We start from the raw sequence: 13720 nt of genomic DNA, 5'->3' as shown, positions 1-13720 counted from the left end.
ACAATATTTTTGGAATAGTTATTCCTCAATGTGGCTTCTGATCAATTAAAAACTTCTAAAATTTACAACTTTGAAGATCAGTAATTTTAAAGAAATACCAGAAATATAGATGAAAAAGACAACATCAGCGTGGACTGCTGACTGGGGGCTGTTTAAGGATGATTCATTTTTGTGCACTAATACCTGTCCTAATGTTAAACTATGCTACTCTTTCTGTGCGAAGTCTTCTCTGTACAGTCTCCAGCACTCAACACACACCCGCCATAGAGAAGGTCCTCAGTATGTATTTATGGAGTTAACTAATTCATGGATGAATGTTGAATGCACGAACTATGAAGAACAAAGTAGAAAAAGAGCCATGTAATGAATAGAACAAATATGGAAGAATCATGTTTTCACTTCTATCACATACTGTAATGACACTGTGACATACTTACACAAGACACACACATACACACACACACACACACACACACACACACGTGCGCCCGCTCATGCGCACAGATACTTGTTTTGCTTTGATGTGAACCTGTGTTATAGAAGAAAGCTCATCTCAAAACATCAACAGGAAAGAAGAGAAATATCAGAAGCAAAGACAGAGAGGTGATGAAAATTCCTAGAAAAAGTAATTTCAAAGATTCAATATAGAAACGATGCCAGGATATCATGGTTCTATTTTCATCAATCTCTTTATTTTGAGAAGAAAATCTGGTTCTTCTAACTTCTTTAAGTGTGTCCCCACCAACATCCAAAACAAAAACAAACAAAAAGCCCAGGATGCTGCTCTGTGCGATGTGACTCTCAGAGGGCAAAAGATGTGACTTATGGTAGTAGAGAATAATCGTGATAATAAATCCTCTAGTATTTCTTTGGCACTGTCTCTGGAAAGGAGGGCACAAGATGGCAAGTGTGACAACATTATCATTTCAGAGCGTAAAATGTTTACAAAACCTTGCTAACCATTACAGAGAGCCTTGTAATTAAATTTACACTGAAAATGTCATCAGCTATTATCCATATATTAGATATATAAAATCAAGTTTTGAAAGTATTTACAAAGAATTTGACAAAGGAATTTCTGGTCGTTAAACACGGGCCTGTTATTCCCTATTCTTTTACTATGGTGTCTGAAGCATTCCATGAAGAGTAAGCTAATTGGAAATTTTATGAAGTTAAAAGCATTAAATTGTTTTTATGTTCACTTGTTAAATGTTCAAACAGCCTATTAAGACAATTTCAGCTTTCAGTTATGTACTTTTAAATTTTTAGTTATCTTTTTCTCCCCAAGGTTGCAAAAAAAAGTGTCTGAGCAAGTAACTGACAAAGCTTCTCAGCACCCGACCTGAGCGTGTAATTTTAATGCCTTCTAATCATACAAATCAATATGAGATTTTTGTACTTGTGATGACCTTCCTGGAATTATCCCCCCATTTTGGCGGTATCTAAGTGAGTGGAGGCTATTTGATAAAAAAAAAAAAGAAGAAGAAGAAGAAAGAAATAAAGAAATCCTAAGAGTGTGAAATAAGAGCCCTTGCTTCTTCCGCCAGACTCCTCTTGACAGAAAGATGATAGAAGCGTTCCATCCCTCGGAGGGTAAATGCAAACTGACAAGAGATGAGCCTTTAGATGTTGAATATAATCTTGAATTGTGCTTGAAGTGTCTTATTATCTTGTCTTTTGATGTCTGAAGGGGCGCCTCATTGTTAGAAAAAGGAAAGCCCTCGCACAGCTTTGCCATCTTTAAAAATTGTTTGGCCTTTAACAACTGCTTTTCCAACTAATGTCCATTTCTCCTGACAATAAATATGGCAGGCCGACGGCAAGTGACAAACAATTTACTTTACATGCCGCATTTTTATGGGTTTTGAGAGCTCATGTGGAAGTGTGTTTTAAAAAGCCCATAGAAATTAGCAGTATTACAAATGTTAAGGGGTTTGGTATCTGTGGGCATCCACTGATGTAAAGTTATTCATCTTGACTCTTTCCTGCTGCTTCTGGTGTGATATCTCACTGGTACCAGGTTCACAATTCTGGGTTCTTTATTTATCATTGACTAAAAATAGCCAAGAGAAAATGAAAGAGCAGCAATCAATTCTGACAGATACCATGAAGGAAATACACACACACACACACACACACACACACACACACACACACACACACCGTGCTTCTAGTGTTCAGAAGACTGCACACAGAATGCTGTTTTTAAGCAGGACACTGAGGTCGACAATGGGGGTCCCTGCATTTTGCTTCTCATCTCAGAACCTTCACTTTCTAATTTCCGCAGTCACTCTGGCCACTCCAGACCCTTCATATCTACCAATTGCTCTGTGGTTTGTTTTTACCTTAAAAGTTTAATGCTCCTGGTCGATGGGATTCCTTAGCAGCTAAATCACAGGCATCGTAGTTCCCTGTCACACGGCCAGATTTCGTGAAAGCTTTCAGGATCTTTTCTCAGACCTCCCTCACTCTAAGAATCCATAAGAATTCTCAAAAGAACCATAAACTGCTACAGGGTTTGGGTTATTATGTCATTATAAAGCCATATTGATACACTGCTGATCACAAGACTTGTGGTCCCATCTCTAGGCTCTCAGGAAGCTCCAAGCTCACTGCTCCCTTTTCCTTTTCCTTTTTATTTAAAGCAGTCAGTTGCAGATGTTAAGCCCTTCAAAGCAGGATACTTAACTTTTAAAAGAATTTTCTTACTCCTTGTAGATTCCAGGTGACTCATTAAGAAATTACCATAAATACAAAATATAATGGGAGAATCAAAGATTTTCAAGCTAAAGCATAGACTCATCTACTTAAATTTTTGGATAATTCCTTAAGGTAATTTAAAGTTTAAATCTGCCTTAATCTCAAGACTGTGGCCAAAATGAGCCATCCAACACTCAAACACACACGCATATTCACTCCGAGAGTCTGGGAAAGTCCCATCAGAGGGTTGAGTAATCCCACTGATTACACTGCACTCTATCACCAGCGTCATACATTTTCATTGAAAGGTTAGTTGTGCACAGTGTGTCCTACATGCTGCTTCCTTTGTGTGTTGTTTCCTTTTTTGTATATTTCTATCATTTGAAATTTTGGTAAATGAAATAGATGTGTTGGGGAAAAGGCCAGCTCTTACAAAGTGAAGCTCACTCCTCCACTCCTGTCCTATACACTCATAATTAAATACAGGGATGTGTGTTTTCTTATTTGATTTTTATTCTCTTCTACCCTTGGTTGATTTTGGCAATAAGTGACTTTGCAGTAATACTTTCATGCTTTTTAAACAGCTTCAAATGTTTGCATTTTTAAACGAAATTAATCCTTTAGCCTTTCTTCTCCTCAGACAGGGTTGATTCTTGTCTTCAATGCATTACACAAAACCATTAATTTGCAAAAGCAAATCATGCTATACCAACAGCATGTGAAAAGCCATCACATGTGGCAATCAAAAGCTATAAACAAAAATGAGTATTACCACACTATCTCAGTAACAACTGACTGAAATAGCAATTATTTCTTACACACCACAAACCCACATACCTCAACACACTCACACAAAATTCTTGCATAACTGTGTAACAAACATTTTACTTACGATTGAACAAATTACCTTTTGCTGATTAAAATAATGATCAGTACTTAATGTGATAGACATTAGACATATATACACAAGTAGATATATATCTAAGTTTCCATAATTTACACATAGGGACTTTCCTGAACTTGGATGGAATTTTTTTTAAAAAGTACATATACCTTTTGCAAGGCAAACTGTAGAACTTCCAATTTGCTTTACTAAATTAAAACTAAATGCATTAAATTAAAATTCATTGCACAATTTCTGAGTACTCCTGTTGTTCCCTCTGGTGTCTGACAGCCAGGATGAAAAGGACAGTAGATTACAGCCCAGATGCCCAAAAGTTGTAATGTTTAGTTCTTTATTAGCAAGTTTTAAGTGTGATCTATTTTATATAAAACTATTATTTGAATAAGCAGCTGTATACTCAAAGAATGCATGAATGATGTGAACTAAAAAATGCTTACTATTATAAACTAGCCTTTATCATAAACTTTATGACACAAAATACATAGTACTACAAATTTGCTAGACACTGCAAAGCAAAATCAAGAGGAAAGTGCACCGTTAACCTTCCAATGGACACAACGTTTTTCTGATTCCTTGACTGCAACAAACTTTTATGACAATTGGGTCATTCCCCCACCCCCATTAGCTGCATGAACTTAAAAGTAGGAAACAAAATATATGGGAATTATTTTAATAGAGAAAATATTTAAAGGCTAACATTTTATATATGAATATAAGAAAATGTTAATGCCAAAAGACAGATTTATCAAATTGTCGAAACCGTCAGTATATCATTGGTACACAAGTCTCCTGAAAAACACCTTCATTGTTTACCTTATTTTCAGGACAAACCAACAAGCTTAATTGGAGTTTTATCTGTGTTATTTTCTTATGAATGTAACTTTCATTATAGAGTTTTACCTCTCATGGTGTTCAGCACAAAGAACTTTAAAAATATTCAATTTACAAGTAATGACATCTCTTAGTTTGTGCTTTTACAACCGGGTCACCCTCCCCCCACCCGCTATAAATAGATGGGAGTACAGTTCTCCAATGACAGTACTTAAACAACAGCAGTCACATATGGCTAGCAGTTCAGTGTAAAAATATATAGCATAGTCTTATTATATATTCAACTGCAAGCACACTTAAACTAATGCCAGAATCTGAGGAAGTTTAAAGGTGCTCTTTAAGATTTAAGATACAGCACAGACACCCGTGTAATATACTAGAAAATGAAATAAGTAAATCAGTAGTGACTTTAGAGAGATCCTTGCAAAACAAGAGTCAGGGCTAGACTTTTGTCATTGAATACATAGAGCATGAAGTTAATTTCCATTTCTCTGAGGACAAACTTTCTTTAATGAAGAGAGACTTAGTGTTATATTTTTTCAACCTCTGCAACCACCAGAAAAACCTTAGGCTATCTGATAGATCATAAGATAGCATTGAGCATGTCTATAAACAAGGTCACTCAGTTTTATATCTTTATGAACCACAACTCTGGCAATCAGACGGTTGGAGTTTATACTCAAAGACTGAGACTTGGTCCACATGTCATTAACTAGATATGGCCTCATGCCTACTAACTGCCGAAACCTAAATATTTTTTTATGGGTGATTTTTAGTGTACCCATTACTTGAAGGTATTCCAAAACTAAGTCCAGTACTGATGGGGTTAGAACTTGGTTTGAGCTGACTGGAGTGTGATGCTCCAGACATGTCCAACTGCAGAACACCACAAGAAATTAAAGCAAGTTATATTCAGATTTCTAAGAGAAACAGCAAGTAAAATCTCAAAGGATAAACATTTTAAAAGTAAGAAGCAGCATAAACAGCTGAAAAACCAAGCAAACAAACAGACAACACCAGCAAAATACAGAACCCAGGCAAACAAAAACAAGAAAATTTCAGAGCCACCGTGGATATTAAGAGAAGTGAATCCAGGGAGAACGGTAACAGTTACCAGGAGCTTTCCATAGCTACCTCTGCCTTTGGATATTTTTTAAAAATTTATTAACCTGACAGCAGGAAATGTTATACAGATTGCCCCCTGACAGGGCACCAGTTGGGTCTCAAGACTTTCCTATCTTTCTCTTTAGCATTAGAAACTCAAGAAGTGAATTAAGTTGGCCGGGTGCAGATTTGGGTAAGTGTGCCTTCCCCTACAATCGCCCCACCTTCCTAAGAAAGGTCTGAGTAATCAGGGGCAGCCCAAGAGCAGAGCTGAACTCCCCCACTTCCTTCTTCCAGCTCCTTTCTTTTAAATGTGTGATGTCTGATGTATTATTAATCCCAAAACACAGACCAGCAAGGTCGCCAAAGAGATGCCAGCTCTCTCACAAATGATCTGTTTACTGTGTGGGAACACACAAGCTTTGCCTGAAACAGCCTACTTAAAGCTCAGATTTCAAATGGAAGAATATTTTATTTGGTCATTTTTTTAAATACCAGCATTAATTCTATAACTAAACTAGGTAATTAAGAAAGCAAGCCATCTACTAAAGGACTAAGCCTTGGGAGGCACCTCTCTATTAATTATGACACAGACAAAGCTGGACAGACTACCAAACAGTACAATGCCAGGTAACCTTTAAGGCAGAAACACTACGACATTCTAAAGGCTGGGATGGAATCATCTAAAGCAATGACTAAGTGCAGATATATCTGATTCCTGACTGTTTATAGAACCATTTAACAATAACAAAGTGTGTAAACCATGGCCATCAAAATAAAGGGGAAGAGAGAAAGCCATAGGCACGCTGTGGCTGGCTGACGCATTCTCTCCCAGCATCTGTAGACTCTGCAATGCTGAACTTCGCTTCTGTAACACTGGGCTGACCGGAGCACCCCAGGTGTGGTGAGTGGCAGAAAAGGAAAGCACCAAGGAAGTCCCCACTGAGTCTTCAGTCACACGCTGTGCACTGGGCTCCAGTGCAGAGCCGCTTAGCAATGAGCACGGCTCACTGAGCCAATCTGATGAGAAGTTTGAACACAGGCACCTTTCTCACTAGATTTATTTTTTATTTCAAAGAATAGTATACGCACGCGCACGCATGTGTGTGTGTATGTGTGTGTATTTCAAAGAAAAATCTGTATTTCATATATATTTCAAAAATACTACATATGCATATACATACATATATACATATATGTGTATATATGTATATATACTACTCAAAGTGGATTTGTTTACAATGCAATGTCCTAACAATATTCTGGTTGCATAACACCACTAAACTGGAGATATCTAAATATACACAGCCTCTCAATGACTTTTAAATAATTATATCAGTCAATTAGATATTCCCAAATATAAGAAATATATTAAAGTGCACATTTCTCTTCTCAGCTAGTCAGTGCAGCAGGGCAAAGACCTGTGTGACTTTTAAACCATAATGTGCTTTTGGCAAACACCTTATTCTGAATCCCCTTCACTCACACCAATACATACTTCTGTTGCTTTCTATTTAGGTGGTTTTTAAATTTGTTTTTTGCATAGAATATGTCATATAAATTACTCAGCTGATTTACAAATATGAAATTTTAATGTTTGCTAGCAAAATATACCTTCTTTAGTGAAAAAGAATATGAATTTTCAAGTGTTATAACTTTTAAAAAGGTAGAAGCATGCCCCATATTTCAAAGGAATATATTTCTCTTGAGACTTTTCCTCATCATCTTCTCACCAACTCCCTCTGGGCCTTAAGCCCTACATGCTGATTACTGGCTCCGGCATATTTTATGAGAGCATTATAAGCACCCAAAGTATTGGAACCTTGAGAAAGACATTTAAATAAAGTAATGAAGACAGCGACCTCGTAACGAAGGCCTCCACTCACACACACAAGACAAGAGGCAGCCTTACTGAAGAGCAGCCCCCACGATGCCTGCCCTGACCTCCCTGCTGACCTGCAGAGACCACCGTCTCAAGGGGTGACAGACAATTTAGTCCTTTATCCTTTTGTCATTGGAAATGACTCCGTGGCCATAAATTCTAATCAAGTCAAACTGGACAGCAATTTGAAAACAGAAAATTTTCTAACGCATGATTTTGGAGAAAGCTCAGTAGAAGGAAAGGGATGACAGAGAAGTGTGTTTCCTAACATGGAGAAATCAGTGACCCAGATTTCAACCCTCTCCTATAGTTCACAGACAAATGATATTGAAAATGCTCACTCTTGAGAGTATCACCATTATTTTTGGTAGGCTGGAAAGGGAAAGGGCTGTAATATTATAGGAGAAAACCAGCCATATTTTTAAAATTTCACATACAACATTCATAAAGGATGTGTTTCTCTTTCAGGTCAACATTCTGAGCCGTGTGTCTAGCTCACAGTTGTGTGATACAACAGGAAAATAAGCCCCTCATCCCAGCACAGCTACCCAGGCAGCTAGAACTTAAATGCAAGCAATCATGGGGTTTACCTTGAAACAATACGGATTGTCCCAGGGGAAGCACTGTCCGTAAATCATTTTTCAAATCTCAAATACATTCAGAGGAAATATTTAGGGCTTGTTTTATGAGGTATCACTTCTTCAGTTGAGAATACAGATCTATTTTTCCAGGAATATATATTACTTTTATCTTTTCGGCAGCCTTTTCCTGCCTACACAGTGGATACTGCCATTTGAATGTTAGCGTCCTGCTTACTGAATGTGGGGCACTAAATGCTTGGTGGTCATAACCACAAGTGAGGTTCCACATTGACACGAGCAGTATAAATGTCACTGGAGAAACACAGCAGCCCTTTCCTGTGGAGGCTGTCTGCCAAAGGCCAGTTTGGGGTACAGTTTCCAGTGTGTACATCACGAGTGCCATATTTGGTGACGGGCCCTATGTGGCATTCGTCATTTTTCTCATACAGCTAGAGCACAGCGTGACACAGCACGGATTTCTCTAATAATTCTTCCACACGTATGCCTGTCCTCCACCCATTCACACTGTTTCCTGGGGCTCAGAATGTAGCAGAATATGCTCATAAGCTGAAAATGGAGGTACTTTTCTATGGGCTTTATAAGAATAAATAATGCAAACTTAATGATATCGCAGAGAGCTGCCTCACCACATGTTTCTCAATGAAATGTGGATTTATCTCTCTTAAGTGTACTTTAGTTTCCATGGCTGTTCAAGTTAAGCAAAATGCTACCTCTGATGTAATTACTTCATAAAACACAAGGGCCCTTTTCTGAACTTTCTTCTTAGGCTGGCGTATGGCTTCTTGTTCCTCCGCCTGGCATTTTGAGCGGCTCAGAGCACTGTAACATTCTGCACAGTATGTTTCCCTTTGGATGCTGTTAAGTACAGAGGTGCAATTTAAGGAGAGGCATAAAAAGCCCAATGGTTCCTGGAATTTCCTTTGTTTATCCATAGAGGGCATCAGTATTAGTCTTTCTCCTGCAGTTTTGGGCCGAAGATGCCATACTGTGAGAAAGACGGGCCTGTGTCTGGGCTACTAATTTGAACGAGACCCAGATGGGTGAACTAGCTTTAAAGAAATCCATTTATACTGAAATTTCAGGTGCAATGGGAAAAGCGAGCTCTTTCTGTCCCCTGTTGTTGTATAATGTCTCTCCATGACACTAAACATAGCAAAATGCTCAGGATTTGGCCTGATCTGTCCTTTCCATACAAGAAGCACAGGTTTTCACAACATGAAGGAAAACAGAGGCACGGTGGCTTGAGAAAGAAACGGCAGAAAGACCCTTGTTTGGAGAAAAGCTGGGCTGCCTAGGAACAGCACAATCCTCTGTTATCAAATAAAGAGCGCACTTAGAACTATATCTAAAAACATAACGCAATGCCACAGAATCCACGTGCTAAGGAAGACAGCATATGCCTGCCCCTTATATTTTATCTTCAAAGTCCCTTAAAAAGACTGCATGACAAATTAGTAAGTTTTAGATGGTTGTGTAAACTAACATTTTCAATTCTTAGTCTTAGTCAAAGTCTTAGCACTATTCAAAAGTGAGAGTACAATTGTCCCGATAACTACAACATCCTTGCAAGACCAGTGAGTGCTCTCAGCTCTGTGTACTTTGTCCAATTCTGTCTCATGTTGTCTTTGTTTTTGTTCCCCCCCTAAGGTTTTCAAGAATGTTAAATCAACTTGCTTCTTCTCTGCCTAGTTGAAAACTGGGAACGATTCACATTGTGTTTCTAAAGTAATCTAGAGGAGAAAGACAAGCTAATGACTATAAAATATGTCCAGGCAGAGTGTGGGAATTTCACTGGACTCAGCCACACACTCAGAAGTTGAGAATCAAAAATGCAGGTAGGTAGGTACCTTCCCAAGCCCACTGTGAGTTTCCAGTTAAACTATAACTCCTTGGTCTCTGGCATCCCATAAAGATTCCACTTAAACTATTTTTTCAGAGAGTTTTAAATAAAATTCCGTTGACCCCATCAGGCTTTTCAAAACTACCTTCACTGTGGGTGTGGACCAGTAAAAGTCGGGGTACAGAGTGTGATACAGTGCTCAACACTGAAAAATCTAAATAAATATGAGAAGAAATCTGTCATCCCTTTATCCCTTCAACTGACAGAAAGCAAGTTGTAGCTACAAAACAAAGTTGACAAAATGTGCTTATTTAAAAAAAAATACATGAAATATTTGGAACACATACTTTCATATCTGCTGCTTTGCTGAGGTGAGCATCTGCTGCCTTTGGAAAGCTAAAGCCTTACACAATATAATCAGTATCGCATGTGGACTTCTGCCTTCTTGTAATTGATCATTTTGCCTGATTTCTTTCATTAGCCTCTTAAAACAAAACAAGTGTTTTAAGGCATGACTTTGCACACAGCTAACATCTCAGGCTACAACTACAAACTTCTGCAGAGTGAACTGTTAAAACCTCAGAGCCTAGGTGTGGAGAATTTGGGTTTCAGACTCCATACCTTTTGACCCAAGAGTGACCACTGGGTTTCTTAAAACTGGAATCAGTTGTATTCTTCAGGTAAAAGTCAATATTTTTTCCAAAACAAAGTTTCTGTGTGGTTCCCTTCTGGTATCTGCCTGAACATTTGTAGGTAGAGGGATGTCCTCTGTGAAACCGGGTGAAAGTTGCTCATCTCTCAAAAAAAGTGTCTGTTCTCTATTTTTAAAAAAAAATCTATTTTTAAACTAAATCAGTATTCTTCTCCAAGTATTTTATGTATGGATGTTGTTTGACTCCAAACTTTAGCATTATTTTTTTTTTAAATCTGAGAGCAAACGGTTTTCTGCTTGTTTATACTAGTTTAGTTGTACAGATGTAGAGACAGACACACTTGAAAATAATTAAAAGCAAGTGTGTCCGAGACTGCTGCTCTGAAACCTAATGTCACTCAGAAGCGTAAAGTCCTTGTGCAGCAGACCTCTCACGGCATCCATCACCCCCACGTGCCTCGGCATTCTGCTACCCTTTCTGATTAGAGATCACAGTAGTTGGAGTGGGCTACAAGACTGTCATGTTTGAATGACAGATGTCTCAGCTGAAGTGGCCCCCTGTTTGTTCTCATTTATGAAACAGATTCCTAAAAGGTCCTGGGCTGTCGCCATGGTTAGCATGAGGCTAAAATATGTTAAAGAGAGGGGGGTAGGGGAGAAGAGTAGGGGATGTCCTGTTCCCTCAACCCTTTTAAAAGAAGAAATACTCACTCAGATGGTGATGACAAAATGTGTTTCTTTGAGCCATGCCTGGAGACACCTTTGTTTACCTAGCACAGAGCGATTTGTATTGACATTTTCAGTTCTCCCATCTTTTGACTACAGATAATAACTCTTTACTCTCCTTCCCCTTAACAAAAGGCTGCAAAGGCACCCCGAAACCGAGTCGATATTTATTCAATAAATGTTAACCAATTCACGCAATGGAACTGATTTCCTGATGATTCTTTTTTTTTTTTTTTTTACCATTTGTTCTTTCTTTTCATTCTCCTGTTTTGTTCAAATAATTTCCAACCTGGACATAGCAACACTACTTGAAAAGTCAAATGGGCAGTAAGTAAGTTCCTTGTTGGTTTAAAAAAAAAAAAGTTTGGAGGGCGTCCTCCCAGCCAGCTGAACAGGCTCCCGTGCCTTAGCCCCTCTAAGATGCGAAGCTCCTCTTTAGCACTTAGAAAAAAAAAAGAATGAAAAAACAGGAGGAAAGGGGGGCTGGGGTGGTGGCTGGATTGCTCTTCCGGACAACATGGTAGGACTGAAATGAAATACCTAGACAGACTTACCGAAGAGCTTGCTGGGAGTGTCCTCGCTGTCATTTGATTCCACGGGCGCAAGCAGGGGCTCATTCAGCTCGCTGTCTGAAGTAGCAGCCGTGTCCTCACCTCTCAACTCCGCATTCATTTCACTCCGCAATGACAGCAAGGGCTTACTGACTTGTCCAGCTATCATTGGATCCTAGGATGGGGGACAGAGCGAAGGGGAGGAAAAAGTGGCAGCTTTAGAGAGCGTGTCCTCTCTCCCTCTCCCTCTCTCTTGCACACACACTCTCCCTCTCTCCTCTCTCTTATCTCTGCCTGCTCCTGCTGTTATTGCTGGCTGCAGTCAAGTGAAGAGCTATTACAGATTCGATGAGTTCTCCATTACTCCCCTCCCTATTAAAGCTCAACTAGCATGTGAGAGATTCAGGAGGTTTCGGAGGGAAAAGGAAGGGGGGAAAAACTTCTTTGCAAACAGGCTAACCAACACAGCTTTAATTGTAGGATGTGCTTTTGTAAGGATTTTTTTTAAATATATATATATACATCTTATTCTGTCTTTAATGCAGTAAGGGGGTGGAGGGTGAAAGTGCTGGCGCACTCCAGCAACGCACCTCTTTAGAAGGGGCACCCTATGGAGGGAACGGGACTATTTTAAGAAGCCTTCTCCCTGGGGGAGAAGCAATTAAACCCTATCCCAAGAGTAGAGAAAAGAGACAGGAAAAGAGAGAGCCCGCTACAAGCTTTCGGTGCAATAGGAGATATTTCTTATGTAAATTCTCTGAACACACTTAGAAGTTGGCTACAGGGGTCCCAGACTGGGGACAGACGATAACCCCAAATCAAATGCACATTCTAAAGCAAACAAAAACACAACAAAATATACGGAAAAATGCTTTATATTTTAAGAAAGTGGGAAAATACTTACAAACTGTGTTCAATAATTCAGTTACCTAGAGCATCATACACCCAGAGCGTTAAAGAAAAGGGAGTTAAGAATCACCTCCAGGGAAATAAAAAAAAAAAGGAAAAACTTTTCTCCCCCCCAAACTTAGCACGCCTTTATCTTCAGTTCACTTAGAAGGGCGTGTTAGGATGAGAAATAGTCTTCAAATCCAGCCTTGCCTCCACTTGCAAGCTAAGATTGCTATGGCACTGATATCAGATGCAGAGGCAAAGCAATGCCAAAACTGCCTTTTTCCTTCGTGATCTGGGAGCTATTTATTGTCAAGTTTATGCCTAAATGGTTCCTGAGCAGGACACAGGTGACGTGCAGGAGCAGGTGGAGCGGCGTGTTCCCTGCCTGTCATCACATTGGCTGCGGTATGCCTGGGCTGTTTTTTTTTTCTTTTTAATGTATTCATGCCTGAAAAGTGAATTTGATATGACACATGATAATCTATGAAAATGTTAATCAATACAAATAGTTTAAGCTGTCATCAAATGCACTTCTTTAGTCAATACTCATACCACTGAAAACAATGTCACTGTCACCAGGGCTTAATTTGCACAGCACTTAAATATTGGACTCTGTGCATCAATGCACTCTTCTTCAAATACTGTAGGTAAACACATTTTCTCCCTATTTAAGGCTGAAGCACTCAGCATGCATTTAGCTGAGCCGAATCCTCCCTTTTGAATACCTTGATAGGTCCACTGGAGGGCAAAATTAATACTTAATTGAATCTCACAGTCATCAAAATAATCAATACTTTTTTATTATTTATTCTTTACAGTCTGTTGACTGTTTCAAACCTCTAAGGGAATGGTGGAAAGGATTCATGGCTTTGAAACACTGTCATTTAACAAGGTAATTTTCAGTGGGGCATTAGGGGTTGTGAAACATATAATAAAACAAAAATGGTGGCTTATAATAGGAAGAAAGAAAAGAATTATATTTCTGCCATCTAACAAAACAGGATAAATAAAAAAAAAAAGCAAGTGCAGAGAGA

General features: G+C 38.9%; 1 protein-coding gene across 1 annotated transcript in view; it reads right to left on the bottom strand.

Annotated features, from left to right (window-relative positions):
* Window positions 1–13720, bottom strand: part of Pou6f2 (POU class 6 homeobox 2) — a 487667-nt gene that overhangs the window by 379784 nt on the left and 94163 nt on the right. The window contains exon 2 of the mRNA XM_052157000.1: window positions 11796–11967. Coding sequence (XP_052012960.1) covers window positions 11796–11967 — 172 coding nt within the window. The remainder of the gene's footprint in view (window positions 1–11795; window positions 11968–13720) is intronic.

This window comes from Apodemus sylvaticus, chromosome 14 (genome assembly GCF_947179515.1).
Source record: "Apodemus sylvaticus chromosome 14, mApoSyl1.1, whole genome shotgun sequence".
NCBI lineage: Eukaryota > Metazoa > Chordata > Mammalia > Rodentia > Muridae > Apodemus > Apodemus sylvaticus.
This window is presented reverse-complemented; position numbering and strand designations above follow the sequence as displayed.